We start from the raw sequence: 23,133 nt of genomic DNA, 5'->3' as shown, positions 1-23,133 counted from the left end.
GAATTGCTCGCCAATCTATACCACACTTCTGTAAGGAAAAGAAAAGAAAGCTGAAGTTAAAATGAAGTAAGGAAGTAAAGACCCTCTGTAAAGCTATTTTAAACTCTTTTTCTCTTACAGTAGGTTCACATTCAAATCCCCACTCTCCCACTGGTAAGAAATGGTATTCATCCTCAAGGACATGAATCGATTGGATTTTTCTGACATATGTGGGTGTAGGAAAGGGAGTTGCATGGATGAAACTGAGGGCTTAGAGGAAGTGTTGTGACCTGGGTGTAAACTCTCCTCCTCTCCACTGGGGGTGCTATCAGCATATGGGTACTGCTTTTCTGCCCCACAGCATTGCTTGTATTGTGAGAAGAGATGATTATGAAGAAGGCTGAGATGTCAGCATGGTTCATGTTGAGTGACTGAACTTCTTCTCCCTTCAGCACAATTATCACTCCCAGAAAAAATTCTATTCCATGTCCCTCCTGCAATACACCCAGAATTATTTGTGTGCCCAGAGCATGCCTCCAATTCCCTATACCTTGTCTTGCCATCCCCAATAAGGGAAAAGTCTTACTTTTGATACAGCCCCTCAGATGCAGCTGGCTGTCATCTAGTGCTAAGGACACTTTCTAAAGCAAATAACAATTAAAGAGCAAATAAAGCTGATGAGCTATGTCACATTAAATATAAATAGATCAGTCAGCTGGGATGCTGAGGACCCAGGTTCAAAACCCCAAGGTTGCCAGCTTGAGCGTGGGCTCATCCATCTTGAGCGCAGGCTCACCGGCTTTAGTGTGGGATTGCCACTTGAGCATGGGGTCACAAACATGACCCCATGATCACTGGTTTGAGCCCAAAGGTCTCTGGCTTGAGCAAGGAGTCACTGGCTTGTCTAGCACTGCCTCCCCAACAAAGTGCATATGAGAAAGCAATTAATGAACAACTAAGATGGTGCAACTATGAGTTGATGCTTCTCATCTCTCTTCCTTCCTGTCTGTCTCTCTCACAAAAAAAAGAACATAAATATAAGTAGCTCATTAAATCTACTTGTCTCAACATCTCTACATTTTAATGCAAAGTTATACTTTAACCTCTCGAAATTTTATCTGAAAGGTGGCTTTTCAGGTTCACCTATTGTCCAGTGGAGAGACATTAGGAAACAGGTGAGGAGGGGCTTTTTGGTGGTTCCCCAAATCTGTCTGTTACAGAAAAATGAAGAAGTCAGGTAGGTGCTCCATATGTGTATGTGTGAGCTCACCTCCAAATGCCTACAAACTTTCATGTTCAGAAAGAATATATTTGCTCCCAATATACGAACAAAGATACAAGTAAGGTGTCTTAACAGATGTGTAAATATCTGTGAGTGACCCAGGCTTTCTCTGGATAATCTCCGTGTTCAGGCCCTTCTTCACTGCTTCTCTAAGCACTGGAGCAGAACCGACAAAACCAGCCATGGGAGAGAGGGACAGCTGCGACCAGAAACATCTCAAAGGCCCAAACACAGAGCTATGAGAACACATGTTCTCACAGGTGCACACTGGGAAACATTCCTCTTCCCTCTTTGGCAGAAATTAGTTAGCTCCCCACGTACCAGAATGGAATGGAACAATGAGACCCACCACATCAAAAGTGTAGGCTCCTGTCCAGAACTTTCCATTCTGTCTGGGAGCAGTGGGCAGAGGGAGATGATAAAAATAGACAGAAGTTAGCTCTTTATATACAGTCTAAAGCTTGAGAGTCCTCAAAAGAGGGAAGGGCAGAGAGGGTCTGAGTTCTGTTCTTCACTCCTTAATCAGATAGATCTGTAATTTCATGGGAAAGTTCAATGGTCATGTATATCCTGGGCTATATCTTTTCTCTTATGGACTGTATCAGGCAACAGTGGTCTTTAAAGCCATAATAGTCAATGACCCTCTCCTGCATCCTTCATGCCCTCCCAGGGATAAGGGAAGATGGGCCAGGCTGTGGGACATATCCTACAGAGGTTGGATGAAGATCATGACTGGCTCCATCTTAACAGTTTATGTGGTCTTCTGTCTTGATGATGGGACGGTATTTATGAACAAGAACCAGCCACCAAGATTTATGTACCCCAAAGAGTGGCAGCACCTCACCATGTTCACCCTCCTCACCCTCAGTGGCTGCGTAGATGTCATGAGCAAGAACTTGTTGCCTCAGAGATGTGTGCTTCTAGAAAAAGGTGCCCTGGTGTTGATCTTCTATCTGCTCCTGACACTGTTTGTGTCACATGTTCAAAATTCAACAGGAGTGGAGCTGCAGGTTCACTGTCTGCTCATGCTGGTGGTGTTCCTGCTGATGCTGGTGTTGACCATAGAGCTGTGGGCTCCCGACACGTTTCACCTCTCACTGATCGAGACCTTCCTGTTTCTGATGATGGGGTCCTGGCTGGTGCAGGCGGGCTTCATTCTCTACAGACCCGTCACCGGCTACCCATGGCAGGACGATGACATCAGTGACATCATGTTCGTCACCACTTTCTTCTGCTGGCATGGGATGGTCAACGCTCTGTGCCTGTTGGGACTCTATGGCATCTCTTCCTTTTGGCATCGCTGTTACAGTCCCAGCTCGAAGCTGACAAGGTCCAAAGAAGCTCTGTATTATACGGGCACTGAAGGACCTCTCTACAAATTGCTGCCGGAAATGGGGCCCTCAGAGAAAGAGGACCAGGCTCGTCTGCTCGCAGAGAGTTCACCCTGAGACGGGTTTGTTCACCCATCTTCCCCCTTGTGGGTTCTCTCAGACATGTGCATTGTCCCCTCCTTGGTCCCAGTGAAGGTAATGGCCGCAGAGGAGAGCAGTTGGTCTCCCTCCGCTGTTTGAACCTCTAATCACTGAAGAAACAAGAGGGGGCCGAGAAAGGGATGCTGCACGGATTGGTGTGGTGGTGGTGGTGGTGGTGGTGGGGGGGGGGGACCAGGGAATAGAGAAATATGCGAGAAAAGCCACGGGGTCAGAGAATGCAATCCAAAGTTGGCCTCGGAATGAGGGGAGCAGAGTCCAGCAGTCACGGCGTCACCAGCTGCTTCCCTGGCCTTCAGTCGAGGAATAAAGACTTCTTTCTCACAAATCAAAAATGCAATGGTAGGTGTTTCTGTTTGCCAGCTGAGGTGGCACCACCCTGTGGAAGCAGCTATGGCATAGTTCACTTCTCCCATCTGGTTGAAGTAGTAAGAATTATATATATATATATATATATATATATACACACACACACACACACACACACACACACACACACATTGAGGTTATATATATATTAACATTGAGGTAGATAAGCATTGTTTCTAATTTTGTACATACGATGAAAATAATACTTTCATATCACAGTTTTCAAGTTTCCCAAAACCAAATTTTCATTAAATGCGACCACATTTCTTTTTCTTGAATTCTAGTCCAGCAAAAGTGAGGCTTAGCTACTTGTTTAACTCCCCCTTTGGCAGTTTGCTACATCCTAACACACTGTGTCCTACACTGGTGCCTTTGCCAAAGGACACTCTGTACAATTTGGGAAAAGCCATCACCAGTCACATATTTACTAAAAAGTGTTATTTTATACCTGGCATTAAATCTCCTGACACTACTGCCACCAAGACTTCTTTCTCCAGGAAATTCTCATCTACTCATTTGATTGGAACTCTTCAGCAATTCCTCTAAATCTGCCTTGTCATTTTTCTCATGGTGCTGATGCATCCTTTGGCCTGTTTCTCACATCGTCTGCCACGGAGAGGTTTCACCTTACCCACTAAAGGTAGTCTCCTTAACAGCAGAGACAAATCTGTCATTAGTCACCTCATTTTCTCTGCAGGTTCCAGAGGCATATAATATTGTCCTCTACACCTAAGGAATAAATTGCTTTACCAGCTTTCATGATACAGTGTAAATATGCAATAATTAAAGATGTGGTGTAGGAGCAAGCAAATACCATTGGCCCATAAATCAACACAGTAGAATGTAACAGACACTCCAGAAGCAGGAATATAGTATGAGACTTAACTACATGTTAAGAAAGGGCTCCTCGCCCTGGCTGGTTGGCTCAGTGGTGAAGCGTCAGCCAGGCATGTGGATGTCCCGAGTTCTATTCCCAGTCAGGGCACACAGGAGAAGCAACCATCTGCTTCTCCACTCTTCCCTCCCCCGCTTCTCTTCCCTTCCCACAGCCATGGAATTGGTTTGAGTGAATTGGCCTCAAGTGCTGAGGAAGGCTCCATGGAGCCTCTGCCTCAGGCACTAAAAAACTAGCTAGGGGTTGCCTAGCAATAGCCTCAGATGGGCAGAGCATCCCCCTGTAGGGGTGGATCCTGGTGGGGCGCACATGGGAGTCTGCCTCTATGTCCTCCTCCTCTCACTTAAAAAAAAAAAGAAATGAAAGGGCTCCTCGATTAACATGATGAATAACTGGTTCTCCATTGGGGGGGGGGAACCCACAGTTTCTACCTCAGACAACATACAAGGACATAATTATAGATGGATCGAAAAGTTAAACATGAGCAACAAGGCTATCAAAATGTTTTAAAGGGAATAAAGGAAGATATTTTATAATAAAAGACATGAAAAACTTTCTCTAGGAAAAAAAAAAAAAGGTCTGAAAAGATCACCCATTTTTTGAGCTTTCCATAACTAAAAGGCACAAGAAAAAGAAATAAAAGAAAAGGGACACTGTGAAGAATATTTTCAGTGCATTCAACAGACAAAAAAAATCAGTGCCCAGTACATATAAAGACGTTCTAACACTGACAAAGTGCAACCTAATATAAAAAATGAAAAGATATAAGTGACTATGGACTATGTCTCAGAAAAATAACAAATGGCTAATAAACAAACTACACACACACACACACACACACACACACGCCAACCTAATCAATTTTGAGAAAAAGCAGACTTAAGTAAAGTAGGATCGTTTTTGCACTATCAAGTTGTCAACAATGATCAAAAGTATTGAATAAATGATATTATCCAGCCCTGGCCGGACAGCTCGGTTGGTTAGAGCATCGTCCTGATTCACAGAGGTTGCAGGTTTGATCCCCAGTCAGGGCACATATAAAACTGGTGTTTCTGTTTCTCTCTCTCTCCTTTCTTCTGTCTCTGAAATCAACAAATAAAAATATTTTTTTAAATGATATTAGCTATTACCAGAGAAGATGTAGGGAAAGGGAGTTATCATACACTGCAGGTGGCAGTGGAAATTGGTCCACAGCTTTTTGAAGTCAGTTTGGCAGAGTGGGCCATAATTTAAATGCTTAGATCCTTCAAGCAAGCAATTCCACTTCTTGCTACCTACAGCGGACATCTATCACGTGAGCCTAACTACATCTTTGAAACAGCCTCCCAACATTTTGATCAGTTTCCATATTATTGTCAGGCCTGCCTTCCTGGTATATTTTGTTTTTAATCTCTGGCTTCCCTTGGAGCTAGCTGGGGTGCAGGCATGTTACTGATTAGACACATCCACTCAAGACTTCACCTCAGAAGTGAGCAATACAAAGAAATTAGCTCTGCATGGGGTTTCCGTTCTGTAGCAAGAGTCCTGGCAATGATGTCAACCTCTGTTTTTCATCATCAAGCCGGTTTGCCCCATAGTTCTGGGGCCAGTGCCAGAGCAGCAATCTAAGCCCATTCTGATGGTGAAATTCTGGGCATTGGTTCTTCAAATATAAACTGAAATCTCTTTCTCCAGCCCTCCTGATTCTGTGAACTACCCCATTTATTTCAATAAATTTCTTTTTCATAAACAAGCAAAATGGATTCTTGTTGTCTGTAGCTAAGAACTGTAATACAGTATCTATTCTAGAAATACTCATAAGTCTACACAAAGAGCATGTATAAGACTGGTCCCAGAAGCATTGTTTCCATGAAGAACTTTTAATAAAAGATGTTTGACACTAGAGGAACGGTTAAATAAATTACAGTGTCCTACGTAGGAGTTAAAAGGAACAGGGCAGATCTGTATGTCATGACATGAAAAGATGGAGTGGGAAAAGCTAAATGCGGAAGATATGGGGCATATGCGATACAAGTTTCCAAGGTAGGTGTGTTCTTTCTAACTTCATAAGGCCTTAAGTTTTCTCCATACACCTGTCAAGGATGGTTAGGCCCTTAGGGCAACCAGAAGAGAGGGCTACTGATGAGTGTGGTGACTTGTTTCATGTAAATGCCCTACAGCAAACTCTATCTCCATTTGAATAATGATGCAGTTGGATTTTAGCCTGTAACTCAGGGGTCCCCAAACTAAGGCCTGGAGGGCCACATGCGGCCCCCTGAGGCCATTTATCCGACCCGCCGCACTTCTGGAAGGGGCACCTCTTTCATTGGTGGTCAGTGAGAGGAGCATAGTTCCCATTGAAATACTGGTCAGTTTGTTGATTTAAATTTACTTGTTCTTTAGTTTAAATATTATATTTGTTCCCGTTTTTTTTTTTTGTTTTTTTTTACTTTGAAATAAGATATGTGCAGTGTGCATAGGGATTTGTTCATAGTTTTTTTATAGTCCGGCCCTCCAATGGTCTGAGGGACAGTGAACTGGCCCCCTGTGTAAAAAGTTTGGGGATCCCTGCTGTAACTAATGTGACCACATAATTTAGCATTCAAACCGGGACACTTTACAGGAAAAAAGGCAAAATTAATTTTTGGACCTGGACAAGAGGGAAGAATCAAAGTGCTCAAGACAAATTGGGACCTATGGTTACCCTGAAATGAGACATGATGTCTAATTTTCGTTTGTCCCCTACACTGGTCTTTCCCCTCCATCCTGCTCTCTCAGGAGACTACCCTGGTCTGTAGCTCAGCCCGGAGCACCCTTAGCCTCTGGCTTCGGGCAATGCGAAGTCAATGAGGAGCCCCAGCGGGAGGGTGGTGAAGAGAATGGAATTAGCATTTTTATTCTTAGCTCCTGTCCCTGGGGTCACCTCAGGATGGCAAACTTGGTGGCTTAAAACAACAGGACAACAGAACTTTATTCTTCCACAGAGATGGAAGCCAGAAGACCAAAATCAAGGTGTGGACAGTGTTGGTTCCTTCTAGAAGCTCTCAGGTAGAAGATGAGCCGTGCTTCTCTCCTAGCTTCTGACAACTGCTGGCAATCCTCGGCGTCCCTCGGCTTGCAGATGCATCACTCCAATCTCTGCCCCCGTCTCCATGCTGCCTTCTCCTCTGTGGGCCTCTGTGTCTCAAATCTCTCTCTGCCTTTCTCTTACAAAGTCACAGGTCACTGGACTTAAAACCCACCCTAAATCCAAAATGACCTCATCTCGAGATCCTTAACTTAATTATATCTGCGAAGAACCTTGTGGCAAATAAGGTCACATTCACAGGTTCCAGGGTTAAGGCTTGGAAATATATTTTTAGAGACAACCACTGAACCCACTGCACTGTCCTTGTTCATACTGGGAACTTCTGTTCCATGTCCCTTCAGGCCTAGAGGTAGTAAACTCCAACCATTACTCAACTATCCCTTGTGGTCTCCTTACATCTTGCCCAAATCAATGTACGAAGTACCTTTTTAAGCCCTCCTTGAACTATCCCAGTGTTGGTTGCCATCTATTTCTTATTGGGACCCTCTCCGAAATACCTGTGAAATTAGCACAAGAGGCCAGAATTTTAAACAAAATTCAGCCTTGCCTAGTTGGCTCAGTGGTAGAGTGTCAGTCCAGCATGTGGATGTCCTGGGTGGATTCCTAGTCAGGGCACACAGGAGAAGCACCCATCTACTTCTCCACCCCTCCCCTTCTCGCTCCTCTCTCTCTCTCTCCCCCCCCCCTGTAGCCGTGACTTGATTGGAGTGAGTTGGCCCTGGGTGCTGAGGATGGCTCAATGGCCTCCACCTCAGGCACTAAGAAGAGCTTTGTTGCTGAGCAATGGAGCAACACCACAAATGGGCAGAGCATCGTTCCCTAGTAGGCTTGCCAGGTGGATCCCAGTCAGGGTGCATGTGGGAGTCTGTCTCTCTGCCTTTCCTCCTCTCACTGAATAAATAAACAAACAAAATTCACTCCCAAATATTTGGAACAATGACAAGAGAAAAAGTTTTACAAGTGAATTTCACAAAAGTGAGCACACAGTAAAGGAGACTAATTTGTAACAGCTGGGTAATAAATTAAGGGGATCTCCCAAATTCAACCAAGATACCAAAAGATTAATCCATGCATTCAAGAATCCTAAACAGCCTGACCAGGTGGTGGCGCAGTGGATGGAGCGTCGGACTGGGATGCGGAAGGACCCAGGTTTGAGACCCCGAGGTCGCCGGCTTGAGCGTGGGCTCATCTGGCTTGAGCAAAGAGCTCACCAGCTTGGACCCAAGGTCGCTGGCTCTAGCAGGGGGTTACTCGGTCTGCTGAAGGCCCGCGGTCAAGGCACATGTGAGAAAGCAATCAATGAACAACTAAGAAGTCGCAACGCGCAACAAGAAACTGATGATTGATGCTTCTCATCTCTCTCCGTTCCTGACTGTCTGTCCCTGTCTATCTCTGCCTCTGTAAAAAATAAAAAACAAACAAAGAATCCTAAACAGCTACTATTTTCCAGGTACTGTGTAGGGATTAGCAATGCAATAATGAGAAAGACAAAAAACAAACAAACAAAAAAAAACACATACACAATTGTATTGCAATTTATAGTGATAAATGAAAAGGAAGATTAGATGGTAAGCAGAATTCTAAGATGGTTCCCAAGAATCCTGTCCCTGGTGTACACACTCTGCATAATCTCTTCCTCTTGAGTGTGAGTAGGACCAGTGAATATAATGGAAAACCACTCCCATAATTAGTTACTAACGAATTGAGTTTGAATTAGTATAAAGGGACCCTGGATGGGTCTGACCTCGTCAGGTGAGGTCTTTACAAGAAGGTGAGCCATCAGAGGTGCACCTTGTTGGCCTGAGGAAAGCAAACAGCCATGCTGTGAACTTCCTACCGGGGGCCCGACAGCAAGGAACTGTGAGCACCCTCTAGTTGCCGAGAGCAGTCCTTGATCACAGGCAGCAGAGAAAATGGAAGCAACAGTCCTAGAACTGCAAGGAGCTCAATTTTGCCAACATCCAGAGAGTTTGAAAAAGGATCCCGAGCCTCAGATGGGACTCACGGCTCCCGCCAAAACACCCTGATTTCAGCTTGGTGAGATCTGAGCAGAGGACTCAGCCAACCCATATAGATTCCTGGCCCATGAAGATCATGAGAAAATACTATTTGCATTTCCTCAGTTCCTACCTCTATGTTCATGTGTTATGCAGCAATAGAAAACTAACACAGGTAGCATTATTTTGGGGTGAAGATTTATCCAGCACTGGTCAGGGATGAGAAACACAAGAGTTCTTTAGGGTGTGTGGTCCTATTACTGGAAGACTATATCCAAAATGAAGCAGGGATCCAAATGAGAATAAGAAACTTCAGGCCTATTGAGTTCTACGCTCTGTGTCTATAATCATAAGACAACCTTTGTAAATTTAGTTTCTTGGGCCCCAGAAACAGAGGCTTGGACACAGTGCATGAGAATTCTAGACTTTGGGATACTGAAGGCAGAGGAGGAAGTTGGGTGGGAATAATCAACATAACCCTTTGGATGTTTGTCCCATTAAAATTCATAGCCAGGATTTGAATTGATGTGAGCTTTCAGTGGGCCTCTTGGAGGCTTGGTAGACAATGTATATTAACTAACTGATTTAAAAACAGATACACCCCCCCCCCACACACACACACACACACAAAATAAAAACAGATAAACCCTACATCCTATTGGGTTAACATAACAGAAGAGTACTTCTCCCACACTCATAAAGTCAAATGCCAGCATTCCTAGTTAATAGGCAGCCTTCTATCTGGTCTTTCAGAAGCCAGAGACTCCTCCCATATTGTGACTGTGTCTTTCTCCAGGCCTCAGAGTTCTCTGTTGGCAGCCCAGGTGAGGAAGGGGAGGAAGGCTTCTGTGGGCCATGTTTTGAAGTGGTGTACAAACTTCCACACATGTTCAACTGGCCCAAACTCGCTGAGCAGCTGGGAAACTCTACATTGTGGGAGGGGAGCAAGAATGTTCAGTGGTCAGATAGCTGCATCTCCCCCAGGGAATTGTGAAACTCACAGTGGGATTCCCAAATTGCTGAATTAAGCATCCCAAACAAGAGGGAGCGAGGCCTAACTCCTAATTTGGGGGTGCATATTCTGGTTTGGAAGAGAAATGAGCTATGGAAAAACAAACTCAGAGTCCTGGAGTTCTGTCTTCAGACTAGTCTTAAGGGGAGAAATAGCTATAACAGAGGTAAGCTGAATCTGTGCTTCCACCTCGCGGAAAGTTTCCAGAAGAAAAAGAAATTTGCAGCCGTTGAAATGGGATTGTTGAAAAGCCCCTGAAATCAATTCTATAAACTGGAAACCTAAGCCATGATGATGCAGTGAACTATAAAGCTCAGAGCAGAGAAAACTTCAGAGGAAAATTATAAGCTGGTGTGCCAGGAGAAATAAAGCATATATGTCCTTTCAAGCTAAGAAATTAGATTGTTGGTTTCCATATCTCGTGAGCCTTGTTTTGGGACACCAGTGACAAATTCCACGGCTTACAAACCCTTGAAGTAAGATGAAAGTTTGGCACGTGGACACGTGCTGACTCTGACCTTGTGTGGGTTTCCATGGACACGCCCCCTGTGTGGTCCTGCTTGAGCCTCCAGCCTCCCGCTTTTTCTCTTCTTATGATGTCATTCTGTCTTACAGCAAGGTGAGTTGCAATCATTTTCTGATGATGATGACAATGACGATGGCCTTCCTAAACAGAAAGGAGGTGAATTAAAAGATGCTTTTAGATAGCACCATACTAAAATCCCCCGGCCACTGGGAAGTTTATACTGAGGCTCTCTAGGTGCCATTTCTGACCAAACTTCTATCTCCTCCATCAACTGTTCTTTTCATTCAAACCTTGAAATTCATTCAACATGTCATCCTTTACTGTCTAAATCGGTGCCATCCACTATGGCAGCCACTGACTACGTGTAGCTATGGAGCACTTGTGCTTTGGCTGTCTGGCTTGAGATGTGCTATAAATATGCAATATATGCTAGAGTTTGAAGACTTAGTATGAAATAAGGATTATAAAATACTTCATTTATAATTTTTATAATAACATTGTTCAAATAACATGTTAGATATGCCGGGTTAAATATAGTATCTCATTAAAATTAATTTCACCTCTCTGTGCTTTTTAAAAGCTTGCTCTTAGAAAACTTGAAATTATGTATGTGACATTTGATTTCTATTGAAAGGAAGCAGTCTTGTTTTCTAATGTCTGTGTTGTGCGTTGTGTGTGTGTGCTTGTGCTTGAGTGTGTGTGGAGGTGTGTGCCCTCAACTAAACCGTGAGCTCTTTGAGAATAAGAACTAGGTCATCTACTTCTTATAGGCCCTGCTGCACTTGGAATTCACAGCACTTAGTAAATTCATGTTCCCTAAATTCCTGAGGAGTTTATTGTTCATTCTAGCATATCAAGCCAGATAAGGCAGTGGCTGTGCCTGGGGACCCTAGAGAATAGGGGGTGGCGGGTGGGGAGGCAGGTCTGAGGGGAGTCTCCCTGTGGAGCTGCCAGGCCACAAAGGACCTCCATGTCTTCCTTAGGAAACAGCCTCCCAGGCCCTCGGTGCCCACAGACTCGGGACTGTCTGCCAGTTCTGCTAATCATTCACCGGCTTTGGCTCCCTTCTCGGCTCCCTGTGGGCAGTGTCTGGTTTGGGAGAGACGGTTCCTATCTTCAAAGTCAAGATCAGGATGTTCATGCTTCACTGAACAACATGGAGCACTGATGTCTGGCCAAGGCGGGGGCCTGAGTATCCCAGATGGGACCTTAAGTGAGACTACTTGTCCTCATTAGTGCCACTTTCAATCTCGCAGTGCTGTTGGGTCAGTGCCGTCGTCCTCTCTCCTCCTCTGGCCACTTGGAACCCGCCCGTGGCTGCTGAGAACAACTGGGAAGATGAGTGTAGAACCGGAGTCAGCTCTGCGGCCCCATCTCACTGGGACCACAGCCTCCAATGACTGGAGGTGACACTGAGTGACCAAACGCAGCGCCTCGTAAGGCCTGCAGACCACATGCTCTGCTGACACCCAGAGGAGCCGTGGGCCCTCGCTTCTCCCAGAGCAAATCTAAGGACCAGAGAGAATCCCTGGGGAGCTCTCCTCTCTGACTCACAAAACCTGCCACTTTGCATCCTTTTCCTCGAAGCTCTGATCCCTATAGTGCTCTCCAAGTGTTTTGAAATTTCACCAAAAAGGAAAAAGCAGGAGATAAATATGCGCACTTCAGCTCTTTTACATTCACTTTAATAGAAAGTTCAACACTCATTTCTTTTTTTTCAGATAAGGGTTATGACATTCATCAAATCAAGGAGAACTGAGTTTAGAACCCAGATTTCTGACTTCTGGCCAATGCACTTTCCACTTCCTTGTGCTGCCCTCATTGACTGTGTTTCTATACCTCACTGGTGACGACGATCACCTCCAAGTTGTGGGATTACAAATGATTTTTAATGTCCTTTTTGCTTAGTTTATCTGATTTTCTTATAATGACTATACATAGAATAAAAACATCTAATATTAAAGCAAATTCCTTCAGAGAGCAGACTGAAGCTTTGTTTTCCCTACTTGCCTTCACTCTCAAATCCCCAACCTCACCAAATCTCCCACTAGCAAGAAGCAATAACTGCCATTCACAAGGGCAGAGAGAGATCTAATTTTTCTAGAATTAAGTGGACTTGAGGAAGAGGAGGAATTTGCTCAGAGGCAGTGCTGTGTGACTCTGGTGTGAATTCTCCCTCCTTTCCACCAGGGGCGCTGTTAGCATACAGCTGCTACCTCTCTTCCCCACAGCATTGCTTGTACTGTGAAGACAGATGATGTTGCAGGAGACGGTGATGTTAGCACGGTTCATGTTGAGTGAAGAACTTCCTCTCCCCTCAGCATTCCCAGAGGAACTCCTATTCCATGTACATCCTGTAACACACCCAGAACCATTGGTGGGCCCAGGGCACGCCTCCCATTCCTTGCACTTTGTTTCCCACCACCCTCTGCTTTACATGCATCTGACTGGTACCCAACACTGAGAATTCTGTCTCCCCAGGTCCATCAGACTTTAGTAATGGATGAATGAAGCTGATGGGCTAACTCACACTAGAATACAAATGGCCAACACCAGCTCACTGGAGTCACTCTTCTCAACGGCATCTGCCTTTTAAGGATTATTTCTCCTTGAATCCCTCGTCTCAGTTAGGGAGGCATCCTGGGAGCAGAGTGATGTGGAATGTGGATATCAGACCTTATACATGGGCAGTGAAGACGTCGATAGAAAGCTGTCTTCTCTGTGCTGTATTTCAGGCCAGTGCAGCTGCAGTCAAGACAAAGTGTATGGCATGAAGGTAGGAAGAGCAGGGACAAATCAAAAGCCATGAGGACAAAATGGAGCCTGTGTCTGACTTCCACCGCCCCATCCTTCAGTGGTAGGTGACCTGCAGAAGAAGCTAGCGCCCTCCACACTAAGAGAAGCTAACTAAGGGAGCGACCGGCCTGGCCACGCCGAGGAGGTGAGCCAGCAGATCAGGGACAGAGAGAACGGGCTCCAGAGTGGCACCTGCAGCTGTGCCTTCAGCGTGTGCTGAGGTTGCTGCCTCACCTCCTCCTTCAGAATCGCAGGTGAATCTCTTTGTAGCCAGCTCATCCGGGGACCATACAGGGAAAGGAATTCTGAGGAATGTGGCTCAAGCTGCGGTTTATGCACTACAAAACCACCAGTCCCTAAAATCATATCAAAAGTTAGATTTTTGGATTCAGTAGAGATGTGGGGCAGGGGGTGGGGCAAGGATGTGAAGAGGTAAGGGGAGGAGGTGAAGGGAGCTTTCTTGGTCATTTTCAAGAATGTGTCTATAAGGGAATAGAATAGCCAGGTAGATGGCAAGTACATATATGTGGTTATATATCTAAATGTTTATAAATATGTGTCCAGGAAAAAAGCCTTACAATTGGATTCAAGTTATGTCTGCAGGGTCCTGGAGGATACTCAGTAAGTGCCCAGACTTCCTTTGGTTACCAAGGTAACCCCTCCCCGCCATCCCATGATTCTCCCTCTTTCTGCTGAGTGCTGGAAAGCACTAGGGGAAGGAAGCCATAGGAGAAAGAAACAAGTGTGACAAGAAGCACTTAACAAGGGCCATAGAGGGGAGCCCCTAAAAGCACATTTATCCGCTTTCTGCTTTGACAGAAGCCAGTTCCCAATGTACCAGAATGGAATGGAACAATGAGGGTTTCCGCCACCAAAGGTGTAGGATTGATCCACAAAACACTTCCTCTCTGTGGGGGTGCAGTGGGAGGGGTGAGGTGATAAAAGTTAGTGGAAGGCGAGTCTTTCCAAAGCCTGGACCTTGGGGTGGCCCCAGAAGGTGTGGACGTGCCTGAGTTTTGCTCTTCTCTCTTTCATTAGACAGATCTATCGTTCAATGGGAAGCTTTATCGGCCATGTGTACCCAGGGCTGTTTCTATTTTCATACGGGCTGTATCAGGCAATAGTGGTCTTTAAAGCCATAATAGTCAATGACTCTCTCCTGCATCCTTCATGCCCTCCCAGGAATAAGGGAAGATGGGCCAGGCTGTGGGAAATATCCTACAAAGGTTTGTTGAAGACAGTGACTGGATCCATCCTGATAGCTTATGAGATCAGCTGCACTAGAGGAGGGTTCACATTGATGAACAGGGAAATGCCACCAAGGTTTATGTACCCCAAAGAGTGGCAGCACCTCACCATGTTCACCCTCCTTATCCTCAGTGGCTGCGTAGATGTCATGAGCGAGAACTTGCTGCCTCAGAGATGTGTGCTTCTAGAAAAAGGTGGCCTGGTGCTGACCTGCTATGTGCTTCTGATGCTGCTGGCATCACATGTTCAAGATTCAACAGGAGTGGAGCTGCAGGTTCACTGTCTGCTCATGCTGGTGGTGTTCCTGCTGATGCTGGTGTTGACCATAGAGCTGTGGGCTCCCGACACGTTTCACCTCTCACTGATCGAGACCTTCCTGTTTCTGATGATGGGGTCCTGGCTGGTGCAGGCGGGCTTCATTCTCTACAGACCCGTCACCGGCTACCCGTGGCAGGACGATGACATCAGCGACATCATGTTCGTCACCACTTTCTTCTGCTGGCATGGGATGGTCAATGCTCTGTGCCTGTTGGGACTCTATGGCATCTCTTCCTTTTGGCATCGCTGTTACAGTCCCAGCTCGAAGCTGACAAGGTCCAAAGAAGCTCTGTATTATACGGGGACTGAAGGACCTCTCTACAAATTGCTGCCGGAAATGGGGCCCTCAGAGAAAGAGGACCAGGCTCGTCTGCTCGCAGAGAGCTCACCCTGAGACGGGTTTGTTCACCCATCTTCCCCCTTGTGGGTTCTCTCAGACACGTGCATTGTCCCCTCCTTGGTCCCAGTGAAGGTAATGGCCGCAGAGGAGAGCAGTCGGTCTCCCTCCGCTGTTTGAACCTCTAATCACTGAAGAAACGAGAAGGGGCCGAGAAAGGGATGCTGCACGGATTGGTGGGAGGTGGGGAAGAGGACCAGGGAATAGAGAAAGGTGCAAGAAAGGCCACGGAGGTCAGGGAATAGAGAAAGGTGCAAGAGAGGCCACGGGGGCCAGAGAATGCGGTAGGGGGAGGCCTTGGAAGGGAAGAGAGGAAAGTCAGCAGCCATCCCCCTACCGGCTGCTTCTCCAGGCAGGAGCACTTGCCTTTCACCCGAGGGAATAATGGTTTCTAACTACTCTGTTCAAAACTGGAATCATTCAAGTCTCAACCCGATAAAGAAGAGTGGGTGCTTCTAGTTGTTCACCAAAGTTGAACCCCATGTGGAAGTAGCATAAAGAATTTATAATTGACTTATACAGGCTGAAATTATGCTCTTTTTTACCCACTCCCTCCCCCAAAAAAATATTTTTAAGAACTGGCATGATTTCAAATTCAAATTAATAAAATGAGACTTTATGAATGCTTTAATATAGTAACATTTCAAATTTGTAAAACTGACACTTTTATGGAACCCAAATGTTCAGTATTTCCCAGACTTCATACTTTATTATTCCTGTTCCGGCCAAAGCCAACCTATTTCACCATCCCCACCTTGGCACGTGTAATTTACTAGATCCTAGGTATGAGTCTTGGCAAATTTCAGTCCCTGGTATCTCATAGAAAGCCATCCCACGCTCACATTTTTATGTTATTCGGTACCCAGCATAAGACCCACCTTCACCCACACCCCACCGAGCAGCTCTGAGGAGGCCTTGTCCACTCTTACTCCTTTGCTCCGGAACTCTTAGGTGCTTATACTAGGTCCACTTTGTTAATTTGCTCCTCCAGCTGATATACTTTGCTTTGTTCTGTTTCTGAAATCATTCTGCTTGGGGAGGCCTTCCCTCACCACCTAAAGCAGGAGCCCCCAAACTACGGCCAGCGGGCCGCATGCGGCCCCCTGAGGCCATTTATCCAGCCCCCGCCGCACTTCCGGAAGGGGCACCTCTTTCATTAGTGGTCAGTGACAGGAGCACATTGACCATCTCAGCCAAAAGCAGGCCCATAGTTCCCATTGAAATACTGGTCAGTTTGTTGATTTAAATTTACTTGTTTTTAATTTTAAATATTGTATTTGTTCCCGTTTTGTTTTTTTACTTTAAAATAAGATATGTGCGGTCTGAGGGACAGTGAACTGGCCCCCTGTGTAAAAAGTTTGGGGACCCCTGACCTAAAGTGTAGGCTCCTAAAGAGTAAAGACTTCACCATATCAAGTTACATACTTTCCTATGTATAAGCCAACTATCTAGCTTAAGTGATGCTTAATAAAGTCTTATTTGCTTCCAGAATCTTGGCCTATAAGTTCCTACCGCCAGTGCTGCCGGACAGGTCTGAGACTTCTGCGAAACTCTGGAAAACACCAGTGATCCTAAAACCTGAGTCATCTCCTTAGTCATGGGCCACTCTCTTCCTCATTCTTGGGATAACAAAATCCACTATTCTGTTCGAGAATTGTTTACTTTGTTAATTGCTTTTTAATCCTCACAAGCATTTCTATGAGGAACCTTCAGAAAACTGAGGCTCAGCAGGTTGACTTGCCCACGTCTTACAGCTAATACAAGGCAAGACAGGAATTCCTGTGCAGGTGTGTCTGACGCAAGCCAGTCACTGTATCCTTTGCGTCACACTGATTATACTAATGGCAATGGAGAAGGGAGTGATCCTCAAAATGAAGTTATTTTTAAAAGAGAGAGAAGAAAAACAAAAGAGCAAGCAGTATAGTGTAAATACTTTAGACACCCTCATAAGGTGTGTTGGCCCTGGATGGGTGGCTAAGTGGACAGAGTGTCGTCCTGGCACACCAAGTTGTGGGTTCAATCCCTGGTCAGGGCACGTACGGGAAGGAACCAATGAGTGCAAAACTAAATGGAACAACTAAGTGGAACAACAAGTTGATGCCTCTCTCTTTTTCTTCCTCCTCCCCCTCTGTCAAATCAATGGAAAAATAAAAAAAGAATAAAATTTAAGGCGTGTCGGTCATGCTTCCTGTCTGCCACCTGGCCCTTCCCCCAGGGTTCCCCTGAGAGAGAGAGTCTCCCTGACTCTCAACTTCTGGCAGGGTCTTAGGTTTCTGAGTGAAGTCTGAGGATAAAACTTCTTTGTAGGCCCTGGCAGGTTGGCTCAGCGGTAGAGCGTCGGCCTGGCGTGCGGGGGACCCGGGTTCAATTCCCGGCCAGGGCACATAGGAGAAGCGCCCATCTGCTTCTCCACCCCCCCCCTTCCTCTCTGTCTCTCTCTTCCCCTCCCGCAGCCGAGGCTCCATTGGAGCAAAGATGGCCTGGGCGCTGGGGATGGCTCCTTGGCCTCTGCCCCAGGCACTAGAGTGGCTCTGGTCCCTGGCAGAGCATTGCCCCCTGGTGGGCAGAGCATCGCCCCTTGTGGGCGTGCCGGGTGGATCCCGGTCGGGCGCTTGCAGGAGTCTGTCTGACTGTCTCTCCCCGTTTCCAGCTTCAGAAAAATACAAACAAACAAACAAACAAACAAAAAACTTCTTTGTAACCCAGTTTTCTGGTCCTTGCCCATTTTCCCTTAACTGTTGGTTTCTAGACTCTTTTCAATGACCTTTCTGGAGGAGGGGGACCTTCTTTCTCTTCACCTCTTGTACACATTGATGGGAGAAGGTGAAGACCACTTGCGGCTTGCTGCCCATTTCTAGTCATTTGAGGCCTCACTTTACAATCATAAATGAACCTCTGGTAATCAGTCGATACCCTCAAGATGACGTCTCTTAAATGCCACGTATAGATAATAAACTTGCATGGTATTAATTTACTGTATTTGAGATGTAACACAGAGGACCTCCTCTTGAAGCCCAGTCAAGAAACAACTTCCCACACTTCAGCGTCGAAGGAGACATGTACGGTAATTCTCACAAAGTTCCACCAGAGGGCACTATGTTCACACCACCAGGCCAAGTTCTCCAACCTGGTAAACAAGTCTCAACTACGGGTTTAAGCATGGGGGGAGGGGAAAGGAGGTCAGGAAAAATACAGAACCAGTCTAAGTATTGCCCAAGCATCCAGAAAACATACCCCAGGGCTGTTTGTTTCCCATTAAAATTTGGCATGTGAATGTGAAATACACAGGGCTTCAAATCAACTAAAGGGATGGGGGTGAGGGAGAACAGACTGTGGACCCAGTTGAGGAAATCTTTGGGAAAAGTACCAAACAAAAAGGGCACACTCTGATCCAAGTAACGTTTTGACTGCAATGCTGAATCTCCCAAAGTTTTTCATAAGCTTCAACGCTTTCATCAATCTAGAGAACAAAGATAGGTCCATACATACACTGAGAATAAGGAACGAATTTTATCTGTGAATATCTCAGATTCATAAAACAACCAAACGAGGGGCAGATTAAGATATGACCTCCAAATACCCCTTTAAATAGAACCTGCCATAAAGCATTTTTGCTTCTGGAAATCTAATTATTCTATGAAGGCACTAAAGGCACTAAAACCCACAGTGTAGGATCTTGAGACAAACTGCCTGGTCCCTGCACTTGGGACCTTCTTTAGTGGGCACAGTGGGGATCCCAGTGTTTTGGAGGTAGTGGCCCAGGAGTGCATAGTGCACAGCCTGACACTGCAGAAAGGGGAAGAGAATACGGCTCTGAAGGGAGTTACAGGCTGTGAAATACTGCACTCAGGTGATGTCAGCAAGCTACCATGACTTATGGAGACCTCAGTTTCCTCACTTTTAAGACAGAAGATCTTTTTATTATTTTCTTTAATAATTTTCTTTATTTTATTTTATTTTATTTTATTTCATTTGTTGATTTTTACAGAAAGGAGAGAGAGAAAGAGGGAGGAGAAGTGGGAAGCATCAACTCATAGTAGTTGCTTCCTGTAGTATATGCCTTGACCGGGCAAGCCCAGGGTTTTGAACCGGTGACCTCAGCATTCCAGATCAACACTTAATCCACTGTGCCACCACAGGTCAGGCTAAGACAGATCTTAATGTGAAGATCTAATTCCATAATTGCATGGCTCTAATTTTCTCAAGAGGGCTTATTTTGCCACGTTGTTAGCTAAACTGAACTTAATTCTTTCTAACTTTCCAAGCAGTTGCCTATTGAAGGCAAGACTTGGGATAGGGCTCACACAGACCCAGGCCTTCAGCTGTATTGTGCAGTTTGGGAAATGGAGTTTTCCCTGTATTTGAATGATATTAAGGGGCCTTCAACGAAACTCAAATCAGGCTAAAGAAATGCAGCTCAGATTTGAACTTCTCATTTCCTAACCTGAGCATAAGAATATCAAACAATGAGAAATTGCAAAGAACAATTTCTCTGTGGTCAGTGTTAGGTACTGAACTGAGGTAAAACCTGGTCTTTCCTCCTTTAACTGTGTAGTGAAATTGACAACTCGGCCAACCACAGCTTCTGCCCTAAATCTGGATTTAGAGCAATGACCTTAACTTCCAAGACGGTTTTCTTTTCTCTTTTTTGATTTTTGCTTTAAGATTACACCATGGTCTATTCTTTTGGAAAGAACTGGTGTTGGTTTATTTAAAAACAAACATAGTTTACAATTTGGGGTTGGGTTTCCAGGGTACTTCTGAAGGCTGGGTCTTAGCTTTGTGTCTTCAGCCTAATTAAAGGGTTTTGTCAAATGCCGATTGAAATCATTCAGATACAGGGAAAACCCCTTTTCTCAAACTACAGGTCATGGCTGAAGGTTTAGGTCTATCTGCGCCCTGTCCCAAATCGTCTCTAAGAAGTAAAAGGCAACCACGCAGGCCTGCAGGCCTGGGGAGAATGAATGGGTCCTTCGAAAGAGAAATTGAGAGGTCAACTCATAGGTAACGTCCACCCAAGACAAGACATTTATTTCAGGCATTGCTGAAGAAATGCTTTTAGTCCCTGGCCATTTCTTAGATTTGGAACAAAATCTGTACCTAAAATACTGCTTTCCACTCCACTTGACCCTTGGGCATAGCGATTCTACACTGAGACAAAATCCTGACTTCAAAGCACACGTAATAGAACCTCTTGTCGGCTCTGATACTGAGTGTACCTAGAGATAGAAGAGTTCATGGGTTCAAGCATTCTAATCCCCTTTTTATGGAGGAGGAGGGGGTGGGGGTGGGTGGCAATTTGGGGAAGAAGGGGAAGGAGAACAAAGTGCAGCAGACACAGCAAAGCCCAACTGGATGAAACAGGCTGTTCTACTTTTAACTTCTCCAAAAGCACAGTCTGGGTTTCTGGGGGCGAACCAGTTAGGAACAGGCCTTTTTCTGCTTTTTCTTCCCCCATACATTTTTAAGCTTCCCTGATCAGTCCTTGGGCTCATTTGAGGCCCTATTTGCTTGGTTTGAGTAAGTGTTGGGTGGACCAAGGAGGACAAGACTTCTTGTCCCCTCTTGAAAGACTCAGCAGTCAAGTATTATGTTGCTAGCCCTCACAAAGTATGTCCCTGGTCACATGAATGGATGAAAGCAAATCCATTTCCATTCTTGGAAAATCAGCTCAAAGCACATATTCTCTTGGTGCTGCTGTCATTTCTGCGTGGTCAACAAACATCACGGACGGAACACTCACCCTGGATGCTACTGGGAGATACAAGATGAATAAGCTCCTCAAGGAGGTTCAGATTCCTAGCAAGGGAAGCCCCACTCACAGGGCAAAATAGGATACCGTAAACTGCACTTGCTACCATTCCATTTTCTATTATGTTGCCATCCCCACCGCAGGTGCTGGATGGAGGTGATGAGTACTGGAGAAGGCTCTGGTTTATGCTTAGGCAGTTTGGCATCTGGAAGTCAACATCTTTTTAAACAAGAATATCACCTTTCACTTCTTCCACTCCCCTGCCTCAACCACTTAAACTCAAGATTTTACAGGAAGAAACGAATGCAGACGTCTCACTGTTACCAGGTCTAAGCCCACTCACATAAAACTAACAGTGGAGCATTACAGAGTGACAGGGAAAGGAATAATCCAACCTATTCAGATTATTTTACCCTATAGTAGTAATCATATCACTGTTTTCTAAACACCATGTTCCAGGTACAATCCTAATTTATTTGCATTTGCTGTCACAATTGATTCCTACAATATTTTGTAGGCAAGGAAACTGAGGCTTCATGTCGTTAAGTAACTAAGCCAGCACAAAGCAGGGAAGAGGTAAAGCCCAGACTTGAACCTAGGTTTCTCTGACCCAGCCTTCAACAACCAAACTGTAAGACTCCAAGGCGCAGCACTCAAACTTAACAGGGAAACCGCTACACTCACAAGGCACTGTACTCAGTCCAGAATGTCACCTGTCTGAAACATACTAAAAGCCTGTTTGAGATGAATGCCGCCTCTGTCATTTTAAAGCACTATAGTATTAGGCACACCCATAAAGGGAGGGGATGTTGACCAAAGAAGCCAAGTTATGTGTGTATGGTCACCGGCAACCTTTCTTTTCCATATTTGTGGTACAGAAAATAACCAGAAGAACAAATTTCTTCCCCTCTCCTTCCAAAGGCACTGAAAACATGAGTTCTTGGTCGTCAAAGAGAAAAACCTCAGACTCAAACACAGGGGGCTTCTGAACGATGCTGTCAATACTAGGTAGCATCAGGTGGGCTCAGGGAATAAAAATCGAGAAGGATCAAGTAATAGAACTGATATATGTGTATATATGTGCGTGTATGGCATACATGTGTACATGTACACTTAACTATTGTGCATCTGTCAACAAGCATCCATTTCACAAATGTCTTCACCGATACATTTTCTCAACCATCACAGCAAGACGGAGGAGGAAGGGGTATTGATTCTTACTTGCCAGATTAAAAAGAAGGTGCACTAAGGAAACCTAAATTTCCCACCTACCCTGGAGATATGCGAAGACCTCCCTTTCCTTTCAGCTGCCCGTGGGGATGTTTGCACACAGGATCTCCAATTTGGTGGGCAGCTCTCAAGGTCCTCTCTTGAAGACCTTTATTTGCAGGGAGCAGAGAGGCTGAAACACTTGCTTTAAGTTGAACACAAGGGGAATCAGACAAGTCTCCTAACTTTGTTTCTACTGCCCTCAGGTTACTCTCTATGGATAATACTAAAAATACAGCACGGGGATTATAAACGTGAGATGGCAGATTTCTGGTCACTTCCCCAAACCCACCGAGAGCCGGCTCTCCGCAGGCCCAGGGTTTTCTGTCCCCTGTTCCCCCTTCAACCTGGCACGAACAAGAAGTGGGCTGGCGGGCGGATAAAATACAAAAGGCAAATTTATGTTCTGGTGGGTCGGAATTTTTTCAGGGTGTTATGGAGGCTGCAACAGGATTTCCTGAAAGAGAGAACTCTTTTGCAACAGGACCCAACCTGAAGGCTGCAGGAGGTTTGCTGGGCGCTTCCAGACCCGGGTAGGGGCTGCAGGGACGCCCCACGGTGGCGAGCGAAGGCCAGGGCGGGCGGAGTCCTTCCCTCCCGGCAGGAACTCACCCCTCCTAACGTAGCCAGCCTCCTTTCCGCCCCTCCCGTGCCAGCAGAGCGGGCGCCCCCTCCCCTATCCCCTCCCCCACGGCGCTTTCCCTTTCTTTCTTCCCCTGCACGCTCGCCCCCTCCC

General features: G+C 45.6%; 2 protein-coding genes and 1 long non-coding RNA gene across 3 annotated transcripts; 2 read left to right on the top strand and 1 right to left on the bottom strand.

Annotated features, from left to right (window-relative positions):
* The first annotated feature begins 1,244 nt into the window (after positions 1 to 1,244).
* LOC136393415 (transmembrane epididymal protein 1-like) lies at positions 1,245 to 2,709 on the top strand. Its single transcript, XM_066366039.1, has one exon. It carries the CDS (start codon positions 1,804 to 1,806, stop codon positions 2,707 to 2,709), a length of 906 nt encoding a protein of 301 aa, XP_066222136.1. The 5' UTR covers positions 1,245 to 1,803.
* Positions 2,710 to 2,968: 259 nt separating this feature from the next.
* Positions 2,969 to 23,108, bottom strand: LOC136390757 (uncharacterized). Its single transcript, XR_010748762.1, has 4 exons — positions 22,890 to 23,108; positions 22,401 to 22,506; positions 10,610 to 10,758; positions 2,969 to 3,130 (listed from the first exon to the last, which is right to left on the bottom strand). It is a non-coding gene; the product is annotated as an uncharacterized lncRNA (long non-coding RNA).
* LOC136393414 (transmembrane epididymal protein 1A-like) lies at positions 14,468 to 15,393 on the top strand. The gene has a single exon (XM_066366038.1). The coding sequence runs from the start codon at positions 14,468 to 14,470 to the stop codon at positions 15,371 to 15,373; it is 906 nt and encodes a 301-aa protein (XP_066222135.1). The 3' UTR covers positions 15,374 to 15,393.
* Positions 23,109 to 23,133: the final 25 nt, after the last annotated feature.

This window comes from Saccopteryx leptura, chromosome 2 (genome assembly GCF_036850995.1).
Source record: "Saccopteryx leptura isolate mSacLep1 chromosome 2, mSacLep1_pri_phased_curated, whole genome shotgun sequence".
Classification (NCBI taxonomy): Eukaryota; Metazoa; Chordata; class Mammalia; order Chiroptera; family Emballonuridae; genus Saccopteryx; species Saccopteryx leptura.
Note: the sequence above shows the minus strand (reverse complement) of the source record. Positions and strands in the feature narration are given on the sequence as shown.

Excerpts from the sequence above, each read along its gene's own strand:
- LOC136393414 (XM_066366038.1), top strand. The coding sequence starts at position 14,468 with ATGGGAAGCTTTATCGGCCATGTGTACCCAGGGCTGTTTCTATTTTCA.
- LOC136393415 (XM_066366039.1), top strand. The coding sequence starts at position 1,804 with ATGGGAAAGTTCAATGGTCATGTATATCCTGGGCTATATCTTTTCTCT.